At 45.1% G+C, this 22,039-nt stretch overlaps 1 protein-coding gene across 10 annotated transcripts in view; it reads left to right on the top strand.

Moving 5' to 3' along the window:
* LOC121546157 (E3 ubiquitin-protein ligase UBR4-like) overlaps nucleotides 1–3,419 on the top strand; it is a 163,596-nt gene extending 160,177 nt beyond the window's left edge. For all 10 annotated transcript variants that reach the window (XM_045209505.1, XM_045209496.1, XM_045209501.1 and 7 more), the window contains 5 exons: nucleotides 97–291; nucleotides 741–965; nucleotides 1,251–1,341; nucleotides 1,516–1,678; nucleotides 1,762–3,419. In XM_045209505.1, coding sequence (XP_045065440.1) covers nucleotides 97–291; nucleotides 741–965; nucleotides 1,251–1,341; nucleotides 1,516–1,678; nucleotides 1,762–1,826 — 739 coding nt within the window. In that variant the 3' untranslated portion in view covers nucleotides 1,827–3,419. The remainder of the gene's footprint in view (nucleotides 1–96; nucleotides 292–740; nucleotides 966–1,250; nucleotides 1,342–1,515; nucleotides 1,679–1,761) is intronic.
* Nucleotides 3,420–22,039: the final 18,620 nt, after the last annotated feature.

Here is a 22,039-nt window from a genome sequence, read left to right as displayed (position 1 = left end):
AACCCCAAGAAACAACACATATCTGTAGGAGCCAGAGACACCCACCTACCAGCTGAACATCCATCCTTATTACTAATCTCTCTCTCTCTCTCCCAGGCACAACACTTATCTGCAGGAGTGTACGGGGCAGAGAGAGCCCACCTACCAGCTGAACATCCACGACACCAAGCTCCTGTTCCTGCGCTTCGCCATGGAGCAGTCCTTCAGCGTGGACACGGGAGGGGGAGGACGGGAGAGCAACATCCACCTCATCCCTTACATCATCCACACCGTGCTCTACGTCCTCAACACGTATGGAGACGTTACATTACATACTCTGTTTCCCTTCTCTGTCCCTCTGTCTGTCTCTCTCTCTCTCTCTTTCTCTCTCTCTCTCTTTCTGTCTCTCTCTGTCTCTCTGTCTCTCTGTCTCTCTCTCTCTCTGTCTCTCTCTCTCTCTCTCTCACACTCTCTCTCTGTCTCTCTCTCTCTGTCTGTCTCTCTGTCTCTCTCTCTCTCACTCTCTCTCTCTCTCCTTCCTCTCTCTCTGTCTCTCTCTCCTTCCTCTCTCTCTCTCTCTCTCCTTCCTCTCTCTCCTTCCTCTCTCTCTCTCCTCTCTCCTTCCTCTCTCTCTCTCCTTCCTCTCTCTCTCCTTATAACTTTCTTTATCTTGTGAATTATTACCGAACATCTTGTTAATTTGTGTGTGACTCTCCATTCGGTTTGACCCGTTCCTGACCACTTCCTTTGTTTTCTCTCAGTACTCGGGCTACTAGTCGTGAGGAGAAGAACCTGCAGTGTTTCCTGGAGCAGCCGTGTGAGAAGTGGGTGGAGAGCAGCTATGACGTGGACGGTCCCCACTACTACACAGTGTTGGCCATGCACATCCTGTCTCCTGAACAGTGGATGAACACACGCCTCACCTTCCTACGCAGGCTCCTCGTCACAGTGCACGCACGCAAGGTCTCCGCTGTCTTCACCAACAAGTAAGATACCGTTCCAGAACTTTGTTCATTTTCATTTTATATACCATTTAGCAGAATCTTCTGCCAATTATCACAGCTTTTATCCATTTGCGGTTCACTGAATCCATATATTTTTGTGATCCCTGTGAGAAATGAACCCACGCCTTGACTAAATTGTATCAGTCAAATGTAGTCATTTGTAAGATTGTTCTTTGAGAAATACACTCTGTTGATTAAATATCATTGTCTTCAGGATTTAGCTGCAGTATATCTGGGAATTCTTTCTAATCTTCCTTCCCTCTCCAGACTCACAGATAAACAGTCCAAGGAGTATACAGTGTACCGCTCCCCTCTCCTCTTCTGGGGCCTGGTGGAGCTCATCAATGACATGTTCAGGGTACGAGGGAGTTATCCTACCAAAAACGTTACATAGACATCACACAACGGTTGTGTAAAAAGTTGTGCAGACAAAAATAGCTGTTGTAACACAACCTTTTTGTTCATTAGTTGTACAACATGGGTGTGAACTAGGTTTCTGCAGTGCTCAACACGCCCCTCTTCCCCTCTATAGAAAGTGGCCACCAGCAACACGGAGGGAGGCTGGTCCTTCTCGCTGGCAGAGTACGTGCGACACAACGACATGCCCATGTACGAGGCCTCGGAGCGCGTGCTCAAGACCTACCAGGATGAACTCATGCCCGCTGAATCCTTCTCTGAGTTCCTGGATGTCGTAGGTCAGTGTTGCCAAACAGATGTTCCATACGGTGTATAGCTCAACGTGTGAGATTCAGACTAACTCTGTTTAATCTGTTTCCAGGACTCCTCTCTGACATTCCGGACCCAGACCTCTTCCTGCAAGACCTGTTGAACTCTGTGCCCTGATGGCATTCAGTACCACCTCCAGCCCCAGAGACCCCCCTGATGGCATTCAGTAACAGACCTCACTGGACCCTGTCCAACAAGACAGGGGAGGAGGGTCCACGCACATTGGTCCTGCTAATGGCACCTCCGTGGGACGACTTTCAACCGAGACCCCTCACTCCCCAGACTTCTCCTAGCTTTCTGTCACATACACACACCACATCTGTTTCCTGTTCTCCACCAGGGTTTTTGTCCCTCATCTTCAACTAGAACTCTTTAAAGCAGATCTTAAATGTGTCATCTGAGTGAAGAGTCAGTTGGTGCATTATGATGCTGTAACATTTAACAAAACCCCATGCTTCTCTCAATATCACCCCACATAAATGTCTGGGGTGTCAATCTTCACGTAAACCTTCAAAAAAACAAAACCATTGTTTTGGGATTCGATCACAGCGTATATTAAAAAGTTTAAGATTTGTTGTTGTCATTATTGGGCTTTTCAAAACGGAGGCAGGATTGAGGCTTGGCTGAGTGTGGCGGTGAACTATGATGACTAACCCTGTTATGTCAGATACTATTCTCCTGACTAGACTGGGGGCCACATCAGTCTGTGCTGATGGTAGATCTGGAATGACCAGGTTAGGTCTTGACTGGAATTACAGTGGAAGGGCAATAGACGGGTATGTTGTGCAGGGTAGAAGGGCAATAGACGGGTATGTTGGAAGGGCAATAGACGGGTATGTTGGAAGGGCAATAGACGGGTATGTTGGAAGGGCAATAGACGGGTATGTTGTGCAGGGTGGAAGGGCAATAGACGGGTATGTTGTGCAGGGTGGAAGGGCAATAGACGGGTATGTTGTGCAGGGTGGAAGGGCAATAGACGGGTATGTTGGAAGGGCAATAGACGGGTATGTTGTGCAGGGTGGAAGGGCAATAGACGGGTATGTTGTGCAGGGTGGAAGGGCAATAGACGGGTATGTTGTGCAGGGTGGAAGGGCAATAGACGGGTATGTTGTGCAGGGTGGAAGGGCAATAGAAAGGTATGTTGTGCAGGGTTGGGTTCTCTTCTCTTCAGGGTTGGGTTCTCCCTCTCCGGTAACTCAAACTCCAATAATCCTGATTTGTGATTGGTTCTCCCTACTCCAAAATAAGGTCACAATTTACAGTACTGTCCAAATGAACAGTAAACGGGGCCTGCATCATTCCTTTGGATTTGACACACTTCTCTGTCTTTTTGATGTTTTGTTATCTCACTAACGCTACACTGCACTGGCAGTTTCTTTTCAGGTCTTCCACACAACCATTTATTCGATATTTGATAACGTCCTACCGACGATTCCCAGAAGTATTTCTGGTAAAGCAAGGTGCCACTGAGTTCTTCAAACCTCTGTGATTTATAAATGAATTACCCTATAGACGTGCTATCGCGACACGTGAAACTGCATCCCTTGTACTCTTGAGCTGAATGCATGGTGTGGACTTTAAAACCCAATTTAGTGTTGCTTCTTGACCTATTCTGTTCTCGTTGCTACGATGTTCAACGGTTGCTGAATGTCAGCTTTTTTTGGATTAGCAATGATATGAATAAAACCATGATAATAATTCCACATCCAACGCTCTGTGTCATGTCCGGGTTGTTATGTTTAGCGTGGCTTTTTTTATTGTCACGAAACGAAGTTTGAAACCTGGCTAAACCGGTTAATCCAAGCCGTCTATGAAGTGCTCCTCAGATCAGTTACAAGTCATCTTAGTCCTTATTTCTGTAAAGGCTAACCGTGTTAAACCCAATTCATCACTTCCTGGTACTTCTGTTGGGTGTTTCTCGGAGCGTCCACTAGAGGGCTCCTCAAGCCTACTCCTGAACAAAATGCATCTTTCAGGCGGAAGCATGGATAGGAGGAGGGCGGTGGACAAGAAAGTGTCTGTACAGTTTAGTCTGTATAGGGGCAGGCCTGTCTGTACAGCAATATTTGACTCTTACCTGCGGTAGCCATACTTTTTTTAAATAATAATTTATTTTGATATTTTATAAACGCATACAAACGACTACATGCATCACACCTGCCCAGACCCACTAGCCCCCAGCCCTATCTCCAGCGCCCGCATCACTTCCTGCCACATCCCGTACTATTGCCACACAGTCTTAATGACCTTGAAACTGGCTGAAGTTATGTTAAGTGGTGCCTTAATCATTGAACCAGAGTCTGTCTTCATTCAGCGTACAATGATAAAAGTGCACAACGTTGATTTGAAGGACGTGATGTATGAACTCCTCTTAGTTTGCCAGTTACATAACATTAGAACAGAGGTTCTTCAGATTTTTTCAGCTCGAGAACCAAGTGAGAAAGTGTGTGATTCTAAAATGTTGACTCACATCTCGCGACCCACCTCTCATATGCTCAGGCCCCACTTTGGGTCCCAACCCATAGTTTAACAAAACCCTGCATTAGAATATTCTAAACTGGCAGAACTGCTTCAGTTGCAACAGCTGTACTATAACGTGTGGTATTCAGTATGCTTTTCTTTGTTCTAACCAGACCATATGTCACAAGTCCCCCTCTCCCTTTCCTCAACAACAGCTGCTAAAGGCATTAGATCAGGAACCACCGGATTAGAGCTGGACTCAACAGGGAGAGGAGTGGAAAACACCAGGCACTACTGAGACATGACCCCCAGGGGGTGCTGTAGAGAGATGTGCAAAATGAGCACAGATAGTGTAGGTTTGTATTTCCAAAACTGAGTTTGGCCTACAGTGCGTCTGTTTTCTCCTGCCTCAGAGCTTGTACTTGAACATTGCTTTAGGATAGACAGTTTAGCCCTAGTAAAACACTGTTCAAGTCATTTCCAGGCTTTACAGCACAGCTCCTCTTTAAGTAGAGTTGTCCCTCAGTGATCTGAGTGCAATATCACAGACCAGCTTTAGTAGCTCTATCCCAGACCAGCTTTAGTAGCTCTATCCCAGACCAGCTTTAGTAGCTCTATCCCAGACCAGCTTTAGTAGCTCTATCCCAGACCAGCTTTAGTAGCTCTATCCCAGACCAGCTTTAGTAGCTCTATCCCAGACCAGCTTTAGTAGCTCTATCCCAGACCAGCTTTAGTAGCTCTATCCCAGACCAGCTTTAGTAGCGCTATCCCAGACCAGCTTTAGTAGCGCTATCCCAGACCAGCTTTAGTAGCGCTATCAAAGACCAGCTTTAGTAGCTCTATCCCATACCAGCTTTAGTAGCGCTATCAAAGACCAGCTTTAGTAGCTCTATCCCAGACCAGCTTTAGTAGCGCTATCAAAGACCAGCTTTAGTAGCTCTATCCCAGACCAGCTTTAGTAGCTCTATCCCAGACCAGCTTTAGTAATTCTATCCCAGACCAGCTTTAGTAGCGCTATCAAAGACCAGCTTTAGTAGCTCTATCCCAGACCACCTTTAGTAGCTCTATCCCAGACCAGCTTTAGTAGCTCTATCCCAGACCAGCTTTAGTAGCTCTATCCCAGACCAGCTTTAGTAGCTCTATCCCAGACCAGCTTTAGTAGCGCTATCCCAGACCAGCTTTAGTAGCTCTATCCCAGACCAGCTTTAGTAGCTCTATCCCAGACCAGCTTTAGTAGCTCTATCCCAGACCAGCTTTAGTAGCGCTATCAAAGACCAGCTTTAGTAGCTCTATCCCAGACCAGCTTTAGTAGCTCTATCCCAGACCAGCTTTAGTAGCTCTATCCCAGACCAGCTTTAGTAGCGCTATCAAAGACCAGCTTTAGTAGCTCTATCCCAGACCAGCTTTAGTAGCTCTATCCCAGACCAGCTTTAGTAGCTCTATCCCAGACCAGCTTTAGTAGCTCTATCCCAGACCAGCTTTAGTAGCGCTATCAAAGACCAGCTTTAGTAGCTCTATCCCAGACCAGCTTTAGTAGCTCTATCCCAGACCAGCTTTAGTAATTCTATCCCAGACCAGCTTTAGTAGCGCTATCAAAGACCAGCTTTAGTAGCTCTATCCCAGACCACCTTTAGTAGCTCTATCCCAGACCAGCTTTAGTAGCTCTATCCCAGACCAGCTTTAGTAGCTCTATCCCAGACCAGCTTTAGTAGCTCTATCCCAGACCAGCTTTAGTAGCGCTATCCCAGACCAGCTTTAGTAGCTCTATCCCAGACCAGCTTTAGTAGCTCTATCCCAGACCAGCTTTAATAGCGCTATCAAAGACCAGCTTTAGTAGCTCTATCCCAGACCAGCTTTAGTAGCTCTATCCCAGACCAGCTTTAGTAGCTCTATCAAAGACCAGCTTTAGTAGCTCTATCCCAGACCAGCTTTAGTAGCTCTATCCCAGACCAGCTTTAGTAGCTCTATCCCAGACCAGCTTTAGTAGCTCTATCCCAGACCAGCTTTAGTAGCTCTATCCCAGACCAGCTTTAGTAGCTCTATCCCAGACCAGCTTTAGTAGCGCTATCAAAGACCAGCTTTAGTAGCTCTATCCCAGACCAGCTTTAGTAGCTCTATCCCAGACCAGCTTTAGTAGCTCTATCCCAGACCAGCTTTAGTAGCTCTATCCCAGACCAGCTTTAGTAGCTCTATCCCAGACCAGCTTTAGTAGCTCTATCCCAGACCAGCTTTAGTAGCTCTATCCCAGACCAGCTTTAGTAGCGCTATCAAAGACCAGCTTTAGTAGCTCTATCCCAGACCAGCTTTAGTAGCTCTATCCCAGACCAGCTTTAGTAGCTCTATCCCAGACCAGCTTTAGTAGCTCTATCCCAGACCAGCTTTAGTAGCTCTATCCCAGACCAGCTTTAGTAGCTCTATCCCAGACCAGCTTTAGTAGCTCTATCCCAGACCAGCTTTAGTAGCTCTATCCCAGACCAGCTTTAGTAGCTCTATCCCAGACCAGCTTTAGTAGCGCTATCAAAGACCAGCTTTAGTAGCTCTATCCCCAGACCAGCTTTAGTAGCTCTATCCCAGACCAGCTTTAGTAGCTCTACTCCCAGACCAGCTTTAGTAGCTCTATCCCAGACCAGCTTTAGTAGCTCTATCCCAGACCAGCTTTAGTAGCTCTATCCCAGACCAGCTTTAGTAGCTCTATCCCAGGCCAGCTTTAGTAGCTCTATCCCAGACCAGCTTTAGTAGCGCTCTATCAAAGACCAGCTTTAGTAGCTCTATCCCAGACCAGCTTTAGTAGCTCTATCCCAGACCAGCTTTAGTAGCTCTATCCCAGACCAGCTTTAGTAGCTCTATCCCAGACCAGCTTTAGTAGCTCTATCCCAGACCAGCTTTAGTAGCTCTATCCCAGGCCAGCTTTAGTAGCTCTATCCCAGACCAGCTTTAGTAGCTCTATCCCAGACCAGCTTTAGTAGCGCTATCAAAGACCAGCTTTAGTAGCTCTATCCCAGACCAGCTTTAGTAGCTCTATCCCAGACCAGCTTTAGTAGCTCTATCCCAGACCAGCTTTAGTAGCTCTATCCCAGACCAGCTTTAGGAGCTCTATCCCAGACCAGCTTTAGTAGGGCTATCCCAGACCAGCTTTAGTAGCTCTATCCCAGACCAGCTTTAGTAGCTCTATCCCAGACCAGCTTTAGTAGCTCTATCCCAGACCAGCTTTAGTAGCGCTATCAAAGACCAGCTTTAGTAGCTCTATCCCAGACCAGCTTTAGTAGCTCTATCCCAGACCAGCTTTAGTAGCGCTATCAAAGACCAGCTTTAGTAGCTCTATCCCAGACCAGCTTTAGTAGCTCTATCCCAGACCAGCTTTAGTAGCTCTATCCCAGACCAGCTTTAGTAGCTCTATCCCAGACCAGCTTTAGTAGCTCTATCCCAGGCCAGCTTTAGTAGCTCTATCCCAGACCAGCTTTAGTAGCTCTATCCCAGACCAGCTTTAGTAGCGCTATCAAAGACCAGCTTTTAGTAGCTCTATCCCAGACCAGCTTTAGTAGCTCTATCCCAGACCAGCTTTAGTAGCGCTATCAAAGACCAGCTTTAGTAGCTCTATCCCAGACCAGCTTTAGTAGCTCTATCCCAGACCAGCTTTAGTAGCGCTATCAAAGACCAGCTTTAGTAGCTCTATCCCAGACCAGCTTTAGTAGCTCTATCCCAGACCAGCTTTAGTAGCGCTATCCCAGGCCAGCTTTAGTAGCGCTATCCCAGGCCAGCTTTAGTAGCTCTATCCCAGGCCAGCTTTAGTAGCTCTATCCCAGACCAGCTTTAGTAGCTCTATCCCAGACCAGCTTTAGTAGCTCTATCCCAGACCAGCTTTAGTAGCGCTATCAAAGACCAGCTTTAGTAGCTCTATCCCAGACCAGCTTTAGTAGCTCTATCCCAGACCAGCTTTAGTAGCTCTATCCCAGACCAGCTTTAGTAGCTCTATCCCAGACCAGCTTTAGTAGCGCTATCCCAGACCAGCTTTAGTAGCTCTATCCCAGACCAGCTTTAGTAGCACTTTGCACTGAACTGCCCTCTGCCATTTCCCTCTCCAATTTCTGAGCTCAGCAGAAAACTGTCCAGCTCTGCCACACATGCACAGCTTTACCTGGCGCGCGCACACACACACATTTATCTCCAGAGGCAGGCTCCAGGCAGTGTGGTCTCCACTCTCCACAGTCATGGTACACTGATCTTGTGAAAAGCTCCACAGCCACTGAGCCAAGGGATTGTAACAGCATCTATCTGGCCCGGTACACACCAAATGTGTTATACATGAGTTGTACAGCCTGAGCAAAACGCTTGTGATACAACAGAGTTTTTATGCACAAATATGTCACAAGCGTTTTGGAGACACCGCACCAATGGTTGTGTAAACGTGACTGGTTACATGATCGGGGGGCGTTTGACTCTGGTTCCTACTTCACAGTTGGGCCGTTTGCAGAAAGGCCTTCTTGAACATGTGAACTCTGTGCCTTAATTACAAACTGGTATGGGGATCTGTAAATATGAATACAAATGTTAAAATTATGAGTTTAGCCAAGGTGAAAGCACCGAGCTATATGGCGAAAGAAAGGATTCTTCCTGGCTAGCCAGGCGTTTCACATGTGAATTCTTAAAGAGAAGGGGGTGGGGCTAAGGCTTAAGAGGGTGTGAACAATGCTGAATGGGCATAAGAAAATAAGCACTCTTTAGGCAGCGTGCATAACTCCGCTAGCTCTCACAGTCTCACATCAAATGTTGAAGTGTTTTAAGGTTTAGGCTTAACAAAAATCTCTATATATATATATTCGCTGGATTTGAACTTGCAACCTTTCGAATCAGTGGCAGAAGCTTGCGCCCATCTGCCATCCCTTCCCGCCCATGCCCTAGCAAAACCTACTTGAAGGTAACAGCGCTCACTTTTGCCCCTAGTGGCTGGCTTCCACATAAACGAGGACGTGGAGGGACGTCTACTACTGACATGTATGACCGGTGACCTGGCTGGAAAATCTCATTTTTAAAAAAAAAGGGCATTTTCTCCTACTAGTTTTCGCCAACTACAGTGCAGCTCTGAGTCTGTACTTTTAAAATGTTATTTTTGTATTGCAAATATAGCCGTTTTATCACAGCCATTGTGTCAAATGAGATGTACATCAGCTGTACAACTAGTGTGTGTACTGGGCCTCTGACTACCACTGTCCTGTGTAGTGAACTTCTACAAGACATCATGCCCTGCTGACTTCCTGCGCTAGAGATCAGAACACCAATGAGGCATGCTATTGGGTTTTAGGCTATAGATAAGTAATATCAACATGGTTTTATTTGATCACTAATCTTAATATTCATCTGATGAAATGTGAAGGGACTCAGTTTGCAGCGTCTACTGTATTATTAGTTCAGTTTGGATGGCTCAATAATGTGGCAAGATAGTACTAGATTAGTCAATTTCCTCAACTTTTACACTGTATTACACTACCTTATCATATGAAATAGTGCAGAAAACTCTTGTCTATAGGAAAGGCAATGCGGGAGGGAAATCTGGCCTCATTTACAAACTGCAAAATACATGGTAGAGGACAATCCATTACAGTTGACTATACACAGAGAGAGATGTCATTTTCATCAAAGATAAATTGAACTCAGGAGGGACATATTGTGCTCTTTGCCTCTCTCTCCCTCTCTCTCTGCCTCCCTCCCTGTCTCTCTCCCTCTCTCTCTCTGCCTGCCTCCCTGTCTCTCTCCCTGCCTCCCTCCCTGTCTCTCTCCCTGTCTCTCTCTGCCTCCCTCCCTGTCTCTCTCTCTCTCCCTCTCTCTCTCTCTCCCTGTCTCTCTCCCTCTGCCTCCCTCCCTGTCTCTCTCTCTGCCTCCCTCTCTCTCTCACTGTCTCTGCCTCTCTCCCTGTCTCTCTCTGCCTGTCTCTCTCCCTCTCTCTCTCTCTGCCTCCCTCCCTGTCTCTCTCTGCCTCCCTCCCTGTCTCTCTCTCTGCCTCTCTCCCTGCCTCTCTCCCTGCCTGCCTCCCTCTCTCTCTCTCTCTCTCTCTCTCTCTCTCCCCGTCTCCCTCCCTGTCTCCCTCCCTGTCTCTCTCTCCCTGTCTCTCTCTGCCTCCCTCTCTCTCTCTCTGCCTCCCTGTCTCTCTCTGCCTCTCTCCCTGTCTCTCTCTGCCTCCCTCCCTGTCTCTCTCCCTCTCTGCCTCCCTCCCTGTCTCTCTGCCTCTCTCTCTCTCTCTCTCCCTGTCTCTCTCTGCCTCCCTCCCTGTCTCCTCCCTGTCTCCTCCCTGTCTCCCTCCCTGTCTCCCTCCCTGTCTCTCTCCAAGGTGAAAGAGGCAGGGTCTGGGAGCAGTATGCATTTAAACATTTTGTTAGTCTATTATCTATCTGGGGTGGTGTTTATCTCACACACACATTCACACGCTCACAAACGACCTGAGGGCCTTGAGTGCTGCGTTTACCCACCGTCGCCTGTGAGTTTATCGTTCGGGGCCTCCGCGGAGCTGGGTCTCTTACCAGGATGGAGAGGAGATTAATGCTACGGTGGAGGTGAGCAAAACACAAAGGACGATCCATCTGCCTCAGGACAGAGTGGACAGCCCTGCTGTGCGGCGGGTGAGAATATTGGCATAGCTATTTATCATGGGGCGGCAACTATATACACACACTCACAGAGAGAGACACACACACACACAAGGTCCGAGTGCTCCCTGTCTCCCCTGAGCCACCTCCACCCCTCATGTTGCCCCAATACACCTCAGAACAACACATCCCAGACCCAACACAGCTAGGGGCTAGCCATGCCAGCACCCTGGAACACCAAGGACAAGCCCCACCTTTTGATGGGAGGTGGCAGCACGGAGGCCCGAGGAGGAGAGGGTGAGGGAAGCAGGGCCTTACCTTGAGACCAGGGTCATTTTAAGTAGAGCTCACTGTTGCAAAACATTTTGCCACGGAGAACTGGGAAAGTCAAGTAGCAACCCCCTTAAGGGGGAATTCCGACCCGAGTTAAGCGCATGTAAGGCCGTATCTAGACTTGACAGTTTCATGCAGCTTTAGTATTCTGATCATGGAATTCTGAACGCGTCATGCGTCTACACCTACATTTAAATGTGTCCACAGTGTGTCCGGATTCCCCTTTCCTATATTCAAATGCCAGTATGCATTCTACAAACGGTGGAATAGGCAAAATATGATAACTACTGTAGCTAAGTAGCCAGCTAACCTCTGTAGCTAGCCAGCAACACTAAAGGGATTGCAAACTGTTTAGCATAACTCTAGCCAAAGAAAAAATATTTTTTCTAAATATTAGCTGGCTAGCATATAAGTCCAGCAAACATATTCCTCACACGCTAGGAACGTATTTCCTTCAACTTCATAATGAAAAGGTGCTTCTCGATCCAAAACCTCACGTATTTTTTGGAGACTTGTGGGAGGAGTGCTGATGATATCGGCCACTGTATGCGCCTAGTCTGAGGAGAAATCAGCACACAATGCATCCCTGACAATCTCCTGAAGTGGTCAGCCAGATCTGAACACAATCAGACCACAAAGCGACTTTTGAACGTCTAGACCCGTCTTTTCAATGCAATCTTCGATTCTGATAGCAGAAGTTGCATGTAAGTGTCAAGTGCAGACACAACCTAAATGGAACGTAATTCCGGTTTCTGCACCTTTCTCTCTACGCATATTCTGACCTTGAATTTAAGCATGAGAATAGCATGCTATTCACATTTAAATCATTTAGGAGACGCTCTTATCCAGAGCGACTTACAGTTAGTGAGTGCATACATATTATTATTTCATACTGGCCCCCCGTGGGAATCAAACCCGCTCTACCAACTGAGCTACATCCCTGCCGGCCATTCCCTCCCCTACCCTGGACGACGCTGGGCCAATTGTGCGCCGCCCCATGGGTCTCCCGGTCGCGGCCGGCTACAACAGAGCCTGGATTTGAACCAGGATCTCTAGTGGCACAGCTAGCACTGCGATGCAGTGCCTTAGACCACTGCGCCACACGGGAGGCTATTCACCAGCTATTCGTTTTGGATGGAGATCGAATAAATGAAGGTGTGTCTACAGATACGCAGTATTCTGACCTTGACTTAATTCCTCTCATAATTCCACCACCTTTACGTGCGAGGAAACCATGAATAAGGTCTAGCGAACCTATCAGTTCAAAGTGGGAAAAGTATCTACTTAATTTTTTCAGATGTAAATTACAGTGCATGGAGAATGGTGTAATTTCTAACTTGAAAAGAGCTATGGTCAGTGGCGAATTTAGCATGTAAATGTTGGTGGGGCAAAAATATATAAAATCAATACATGTTTGATGCATGCCAGCAAAGCCCCTATTCAACACTAAACAATACATTAATTGCACAATAACGGTGACAAAAGGTACCCATAAACTGTTAGGGCCTACATAAAGCTGTCCCAACACCTTACCCCTGCTACACCTGGCTATCAGCGGAGCCTTGTCTGGCAGCGAAACAGTTCATTCAGCCTCATTTACTGCCTTTAAAAAAATAACATGGCTGACTTGCTTAAACAAATGTGGTTTCTACTAACAATTGAGATGTACGAACTATAGCATAAGGGGATGACGAGCGGATAAGAGGCAATCCGTAATATCGATTAAGACATTAATGAGCGAGCTAGGACCGGACGTAGTCAATATAACTATTTGTTCAGCACTTTTGAAATGTACAGGTGACAGAGTTCAGAACATGGGCCATTCTTACAGTGTTCTCCCTGTACACCAAGTCAGAACCGTAGGATAAATAAAGGGGGCATATAAGCAGACAATGAAAGCTCTTACAATATTCGATGATGACATTTCTCTAAAACAGGCTATAGGCTAATTGTGCACCACCTAGTCAGAACAGTAGGCTAAGTTATGAGGGGAAAAGGGACCAAATTATTAGGGCGAGGCACATGGGCTACTAACAGCTTACTACACAACATACACTTAGTATTACTTTCTTAGCTACAGTATACATATCTCCCTGGCATATTACATCATTTATGCAGCGGCATACAAGACATTTTTGGACTCACCTTGTTGTGCTGTGCTCACTTGAACAGGAAGGTGGCGCGGCGGTCCTTCATGGGCAACTTTTGTCATCAAACTTTATCATCAAAGTCTGGCATTCTCTGGATTTATGTTGCTTTCAAGACAACCGGGAACTCGTGGAAAAAAAACAAGGTCGAATTATGATGACGTCAGTGATCTTCAGGTCGGAGCTCTAGAAAGAGGCCCAAGATCCCGACTTGCAATTCCAAGTTGGATGACCGTTCAAAACATATTTTCCCAATTGTCTTGAACTCACTGAAGTCTGAGATTTCCCAGTTCTGAGTTTCCAGTTGTTTTGAAAGCACCAGAAGTCCTGCTAGATTGACAGCATGGCCAATATTGAATGTTTATCCTTTTAAGCTTGGAAAAGAGACCCTTAAACCTAGACTTGGACTACACATGCACTCCACTGAATAGCAGGCTAGTGATTGCTTTGCAATGCTTGCAGTTAGCCACTGATTCCTTCCAAACCACTCATTGTTGAATATGCAATTTCCAACTTGTTGTGTAATGTTTATGCCCAATGAGCACCGATATGTTTTTTTCTATAATTTCTCTTCATTATTTCTCTTCATATGACAAGGACTGAAAAGGATTTGGCAGTAAATTGTCGACTTGATTCATGATGATGACTGCTAGCTTGCAAGCAAAAATGTATGATGTTGACATGATCAGTCCAATCAAAGCTACTGTAGATATAACGTGATTTGACATCATTTTATCTGTGGCCAATGACCTTGAGCCTTCTTGGATGGGCACTTCCAATGTAACTCTATGAGCACCCAAGAGGCTTGAAGTTTCGAGCTCTACCTGTAGATTTCGCCGGTGACTTAGTGTCGCCATGAGTGACAGAACACTGAGCCAATTACGGCGCAACTAGAGAATATTACCAACCCCTAAACTCCGTATTTTCAGCTTGCTGCCCCACCACCACAGAAAGCACTGAGCTAGGCTGAAACAGCTGCATTTTGGAGCTGCCTTACTCAAGAAAGAAAAAAAGAGACCAAGTTTGTATGTGGCTTTATTAACTCAAAGATATATATATATTTTTTCATTGTTTGCAAACTGATATGTGACACTTATTAATGCCAAAATAACATGAAAAACAGGTGGGGCAGAGCCCTGAATGACTGGCTACTGATAAGAGCTAGGTAAATGAGTAATCCTTTTGGATCGGGGAATTATACATATAAATTACACTTCCGACACCGCCTAAACATCAGCTATGCAGGTATCGGTTAACGCTTGATCTGATTGAATCTAGGCCTAAATCGTAATGGAGTCGGCCGCGACCGGGAGACCCATGAGGCGGCGCACAATTGGCCCAGCGTCGTCCGGGTTAGGGGAGGGTTTGGCCTGCCGGGATGTTCTTGTCCCATCGCGCACTAGCGACTCCTGTGGCGGGCAGGGTGCACGCTGACCCGGTCGCCAGGTGTACGGTGTTTCCTCCGACACATTGGGTGAAGCGGGCATTGTGTCAAGAAGCAATGCGGCTCAATTGGGTTGTGTTTCAGAGGACGCACGGCTCTCGATCTTCGCCTCTCCCGTGTCCGTACGGGAGTTGCAGCGATGGGACAAGACTGTAACTACCAATTGGATACCACGAAATTGGGGAGAAAAGGGGAGGATTAAAAATAAATCGTTATGGAGCAGAGCGCAGACCAAGCCATAACAGTTTGAACCCAATGATTAGTGCAGGCAATTAGACACTATTCTCCCTATTATAATTATATGTACACTAATCTTCCAACATTACCATGGGGTTGAAGAACTAAATGTTACTTTTTTATTCGTTAATATATTTTGTATGTAATGGCTCTCCAAACCAGTTTTTTATTATTCATAAATACTTTCCTAATCCTAAATAATCTACAATATTAAGAGTATTTTTTTTATCTACCAATTGGTGCTGAAACAGAGACAAATATGCATATATTTAGATGGTTTTCTTTCATTGATCCCTAATATTCTGAACCCATTCTCTCTATATTCACTGCTCAAAAAAATAAAGGGAACACTTAAACAACACAATGTAACTCCAAGTCAATCACACTTCTGTGAAATCAAACTGTCCACTTAGGAAGCAACACTGATTGACAATAAATTGCACATGCTGTTGTGCAAATAATATAGACAACAGGTGGAAATTATAGGCAATTAGCAAGACACCCCCAATAAAGGACTGGTTTTGCAGGTGGTGACCACAGACCACTTCTCAGTTCCTATGCTTCCTGGCTGATGTTTTGGTCACTATTGAATGCTGGCGGTGCTTTCACTCTAGTGGTAGCATGAGACGGAGTCTACAACCCACACAAGTGGCTCAGGTAGTGCAGCTCATCCATGATGGCACATCAATGCGAGCTGTGGCAAGAAGGTTTGCTGTATCTGTCAGCGTAGTGTCCAGAGCATGGAGGCGCTACCAGGAGACAGGCCAGTACATCAGGAGACGTGGAGGAGGCCGTAGGAGGGCAACAACCCAGCAGCAGGACCGCTACCTCCGCCTTTGTGCAAGGAGGAGCAGGAGGAGCACTGCCAGAGCCCTGCAAAATGACCTCCAGCAGGCCACAAATGTGCATGTGTCTGCTGAAACGGTCAGAAACAGACTCCATGAGGGTGGTATGAGGGCCCGACGTCCACAGGTGGGGGTTGTGCTTACAGCCCAACACTGTGCAGGACATTTGGCATTTGCCAGAGAACACCAAGATTGGCAAATTCGCCACTGGCGCCCTGTGCTCTTCACAGATGAAAGCAGGTTCACACTGAGCACGTGACAGACGTGACAGAGTCTGGAGACGCCGTGGAGAACGTTCTGCTGCCTGCAACATCCTCCAGCACGGTTTGGCGGTGGGTCAGTCATGGTGTGGGGTGGCATTTCTTTGGGGGGCCGCACAGCCCTCCATGTGCTCGCCAGAGGTAACCTGACTGCCATTAGGTACCGAGATGGGATCCTCAGACCCCTTGTGAGACCATATGCTGGTGTGGTTGGCCCTGGGTTCCTCCTAATGCAAGACAATGCTAGACCTCATGTGGCTGGAGTGTGTCAACAGTTCCTACAAGAGGAAGGCATTGATGCTATGGACCGCCCGTTCCCCAGATCTGAATCCAATTGAGCACATCTGGGACATCATCCACCAACGCCACGTTGCACCACAGACTGTCCAGGAGTTGGCGGATGCTTTAGCCCAGGTCTGGGAGGAGATCCCTCAGGAGACCATCCGCCACCTCATCAGGAGCATGCCCAGGCGTTGTAGGGAGGTCATACAGGCACGTGGAGGCCACACACACTACTGAGCCTCATTTTGACTTGTTTTAAGGACATTACATCAAAGTTGGATCAGCCTGTAGTGTGATTTTCCACTTTAATTTTGAGTGTGACTCCAAATCCAGACCTCCATGGGTTGATAAATTTGATTTCCATTGATCATTTTTGTGTGATTTTGTTGTCAGCACATTCAACTATGTAAAGAATTTTTTTTTAATAAGATTATTTAATTCATTCAGATTTAGGATGTGTTATTTTAGTGTTCCCTTTATTTTTTTGAGCAGTGTATATTCTAGTGAGTCTGTCGACAAAATTAAAACCTAAAGGTACAACGTATGGCTTAAACCGATAAATGTACTGAAAACCTTATTGAATGAAAACGCCACGAGAAAATCTGTTGGCCAACAAGTGGGAGAGTTGTCAGCGGTTGATTGAAATGTATTCCGGTTGAATTAAATGTATTCGATCATGCAAGGTAGCTACACCTGCAGAACTCATTATGACACTGAATAAGGCACCCCTCGATCAGACAAACAGCGTCATTGCATCAATACTGCGTAATAAACTGCAGTCAAACTTTTTTCATTATGTAATCCAACATTTTAGTGGATATGTGTGCAGCAAAAGTTAAACATTCACCTTTTGCTACTATTTATCCTCTATGCGTACAGTTTGAACGTATGCGCCACACAGAACGCACTGCAACACAATAATGCAGGGCAAACGCAGCATTCCATTGGAAAGAAATGTACTTCTGCTGGACCAAAACACAATGACAGTCGGTCTGATCGAGTAATGCCCGATGTCAACCAGATAGGGGTGTAACGATTCGTTTTAACAACGATTCGATTTGTATCACGATTCGTGGTTGTCGATACGATTCAAGGACGATATTGGTTCATTTAGAACGATACGATCCGAAACGATTCAGTGACTTGAAATCGATTCAGTAACCTTTTAGCCAAAAATTCAACCAGTGTGACTGAAATAAATACCAGGATACTGGACAGTGCAGGTGAAGTTTCCTAGATTCCTGTTTCTTGTAAGGACCGCAATGGTGGCTTGATAATTTCTCGCTCGTCGGCTTCTCCTCTGTCGTCCGCCATGCTATGTTTTGTTGTCTTTGCGCCTTTGCGCTGCTGCTGGCGCTGGGGCGATGACGTCACGGATAGGCAGACTGAATCGAGTAATGTTTAAAGCCTTTATCATTAAAAGTGCTAAGAAAAAACATCCATATAAAGTCTGACGTGCTTAAATCCAATGGGTTATTTCCTAGTATCGATACAATCGATTTATTACATTTTAAAACGATGTTAGATCGATATATGTTGTCCAAAAGGCCAACTCGCCGAGCACAGATCGATGTAGTTGGATCATAGGAATATAAATCGATACATCGATGTAGTAGATGGATCGTTACACCCCTACAACCAGATGCATATGCGTTTTGTTTTGCCTGATGTCTAGCCCGCATTTTCCGCACGTGCTTCGCTTTTCAACTTGCTAAAAAGCTAGCTAGTAGGAGTCAGTGTGTGTACTTCCGTTTGTCCCTAGATTCTGATTTTCCAATAGAATCCTATAGGATTCTCACAATCATAAAGGATTTAGGTCATTATCAGAATCATTTACATTTTAGAAGTCTTACAGGAGCAATTAGGGTTAAGTGCCCTGCACATCATCAGATTTTTTCACCTAGTCGGCTCAGGGATTCGAACCAACAACCTTTCGGTTAATGACTCAACGCTCTTAACCCCTAGGCTACCTGACGCTTGCCTAAACCCAACACTGTTTAGAATTCTATTGGACCAATTATTATTGATTTTTTGGCAGACCCTCTTATAGTTAGTGAGTGCATACATTATTATTTCATACTGGCCCCCCGTGGGAATCGAACCCACAACCCTGGCGTTGCAAACGCCATGCTCTACCAACTTTAGTTTTAAAGGCAACACTATTTTCTTAATCACTCATATCGATATCAATTTGAAATCAATAGAGCGTGGGCAAACGTTTTGGGTGTATGCACTGTTTAAACTAACCCTCTTTAAAAAGGTCACAGTGAATCTGAGAATCATTTTCATATCACTGGTTAGAAGTGAATTTGCTGAAGACGGTCATCTACATTGTCGGATGGCAGAATGTCGGAATGAAGTTTTGGGGGGCTACCAAAACGGTGAAGGAAACACATCGGTTGCTTTGTTATTTAACTTAAACGAATCAAGAGCCGGCATAGGATATGAACAGTGAAGGGTTGACTGTTATTTGAGCGATCATTTTACTCTCGAATCCATGTATAGGTGGGAGGCCAGTGACTTTTATACAGAGCACTCTGAATTTTCCCTGCCGTTTGAGTTTGAAATTAATCTTAGAATTCTACAAAACCAATGGAAAGGTACAAAACCAATGATATCGATCTGTTTTAATCAATCGATTTTGTGTCATTGTGATTACTATAAACATTTATACTAACATCACTGATCTGAGGTAAAAACGATGTGCAATTACCCTCAAGGCAATGATGTTGTATAATCTAGTGACACATACTGTCCACATACAGGAAATTAGCACAACATAAAATAATGGAATATGTAAAAATAAATCAACATTTCAATTTCGGCAGATAGTGTACACATACAGTGCTTTCGGAAAGTATTCAGACCCCTTGACTTTTTCCACATTTTGTTACTTTACAGTCTTGTTCTAAAATGGATTAAATCGTTTTCCCCCTCATCAATCTACACACAATACCCAATAATGACAAAGCAAAAACAGGTTTTTACAAATTTATAAAAAATTAAAAACAGAAATATGACATTTACATAATTATTCAGACCCTTTACTCAGTACTTTGTTGAAGCATCTTTGGCAGCGATTACAGCCTCGAATCTTCTTGGGAATGACGCTACAAGCTTGGCACACCTGTATTTGTGTCTGGTTAGACTGTAAACTCTCCTTCCAGACTCACATTAAGAATCTCCAATCCAAAATCAAATCTAGAATCGGCTTCCTATTTCGCAACAAAGCCTCCTTCACTCATGCTGCCAAACATGCCCTCGTAAAACTGACTATCCTACCGATCCTTGACTTCGGCGATGTCATTTATAAAATAGTCTCCAACACTCTACTCAGCAAATTGGATGTAGTCTATCACAGTGCCATCCGTTTTGTCACCAAAGCCCCATATATTACCCACCATTGTTATCTGTACGCTCTCGTTGGATGGTCCTCACCAGGGGCGGTGTGTTCATTAGGGCGATATGGGCGACGCACTGCCAAACGGGAAAAGGAAGGGATTTTTTTTCTAATCAATTATATCACGGCAACAGTAGTTATCAGTGTTCTAATCTAGACGTCTGATCTGCCACTAAATGTCCAATCAGGCTAAAGTCGTGCTTCAAATGGCCCTGCCCGTTTTGGGGCGATTTCAGTCAGGTTGAAAATCGCCCCAGAAGCCTCTCATAGACTCTCATGTAAAATAATTTTTTTTCAAATATCAGAGCTTTCAATACAATCTCTATGGGTTCCGGGAGGGCTTGCACTTACGCGCTTTCGTCATACGTAACATAACCATGAACATAACTAAGAAAAGAGCGGGTAGCAGCGTCAATCAATTCACGTACTCCTGTCAAGATGGCTAGCGTTCAGTGCAACTCGATTGTCTCTTTAAAACAAGTTCCTTTTTGTCGGCGAACAAATCAAGATAAATTGGCAACGAAACAATTAGGACCTCCCAGACCAAATTTAATAATTCAACAGGTTTCTACTAAAGGGGGAAAGTCCTACACCCGAGGATTTTCCAAAAATTGGTACGAACGAAAAACCTGGCTAGCAGGCTGCGATGTAGCTAATGCAGTCTTCTGCTACCCCTGCTTACTCTTTCACCCTGAAGGCGGCATGGCAGACAGCACCGCTTGGACAGCGACTGGTGTAACGGACATGCACCATCTTTCAGAAAAGATTAAGAAACATGAGCTGTCAAAGACCCACATGGATAGCTGTTTGAGATTGTCTGCTTTGGGGAGAGTGAACATTGCCACTCAACTGGATGAGGGATACAGGCTAGCTGTCCGCCGCCACAACGATGAGGTTAGCAAGAACCGCCACATCCTCAGCCGGCTAATCCAGTGTGTGAAGTTTTGCGGAGTGTTTGAGTTAGCTTTGCGAGGCAAAGATGAAACTGAGGGCTCCACCAACCCTGGTATTTTTCTTGGACTTGTCAACAATTTTTTGCAGACGACGAGAAAGTCAAACTCATTGCGCAAGCTTACGATGGACGGGTTCATTGGGTTCATTTGACCAGCCCACCGTGAGAGAGGCATCTGGCTACGTGAGGATGCTACATGATGAAGATTTTAATTTTTTCCTGGGGCTTTTTTCACAAAATCATGCCCCACGTCGACATTCTGTACCAGAAGCTACAGAAGAAGGACATCGATGCTGTCTTCATCAAACATGCCCTCGACAGCTTCACAAGCAGTGTGCAGGCCATAAGGTAAGATTAAACAATATCATTCGATCTTTCTCAAAGCAGAGCTTTATTTGAAAATGTATGCATGAAAGGAGACTGCATTTGTGTTTGAAATTACATTATTCTCATTATATATGGCCAGTGGTGTAATCTAGCTTATTTTATATACTATGTGTACTGTACAGTGGTGCTCATAAGTGTATGAACACATTCTAAAGTTGACTAAAAAGAGGAATAAAAAAATCATCTTTTGGAAATTGATACAGTGCACTGGCACTGTACCAGGTTCTCATGAGCTACAACCTCCAGGAGACGTTCTCTGAGACTGTGACTCTGTTGAACATCCTCATAACTACTCCCATGACAACAGCTGAAGCTGAGAGATGTTTCTCAACTTTGACACGAGTTAAGACATTCCTGCGAAATTCAATGGGCCAGGAACGTCTGAATGCACTGGCCATGCTTTCCATGGAGAGGGAACTAGTCCTCAGCATGCCTGATTTCAATGAGAAAGTCATTGACCGCTTTGCTGCATTGAAAGAGAGAAGAGAACAGTTTCAGTACAAGTAATGTAGCCTCTCTCTCTCTTTGTCCCTCCCTGTCTGTCTCTTTAACACACACACGCCCAAATCAGTTCACAGTTGATGTTGTTTAAAATAGTTATTTTTCATTTAAAAAAAAGTTTTTAAAAAAACAACATCTGTTCATGTTCATTTTTACAAATCTATACAATTGGCCAGAATATGGTTGTTCATATTTACAAATCTATACAATTGGCCAGAATATGGTTGTTCATTTTTACAAAGCCATACAGATAGCTGTGTTTACCTTTTCTAGAAATTATTTTCAAATTCTGTTTTCAGGCAAAATGTCTATCACTGTTCATTTTCACAAATCTATACAAGAGGGCAGAATATGGAAGTCTATAAAAATTTCTTATTACCAATAACTTGCATCAATGTTTTCAGTAGCCTCTATCAAAAGCTCCTGCTTGCTTGTTGTGAATTATGCTCAGGTGCACATATTTCCAATTCAACCATGAGGCCTTTTTGAAGCAAGTAATGTGTA

This window comes from Coregonus clupeaformis, chromosome 30, assembly GCF_020615455.1.
Source record: "Coregonus clupeaformis isolate EN_2021a chromosome 30, ASM2061545v1, whole genome shotgun sequence".
Taxonomy (NCBI): Eukaryota; Metazoa; Chordata; class Actinopteri; order Salmoniformes; family Salmonidae; genus Coregonus; species Coregonus clupeaformis.
Note: the sequence above shows the minus strand (reverse complement) of the source record. Positions and strands in the feature narration are given on the sequence as shown.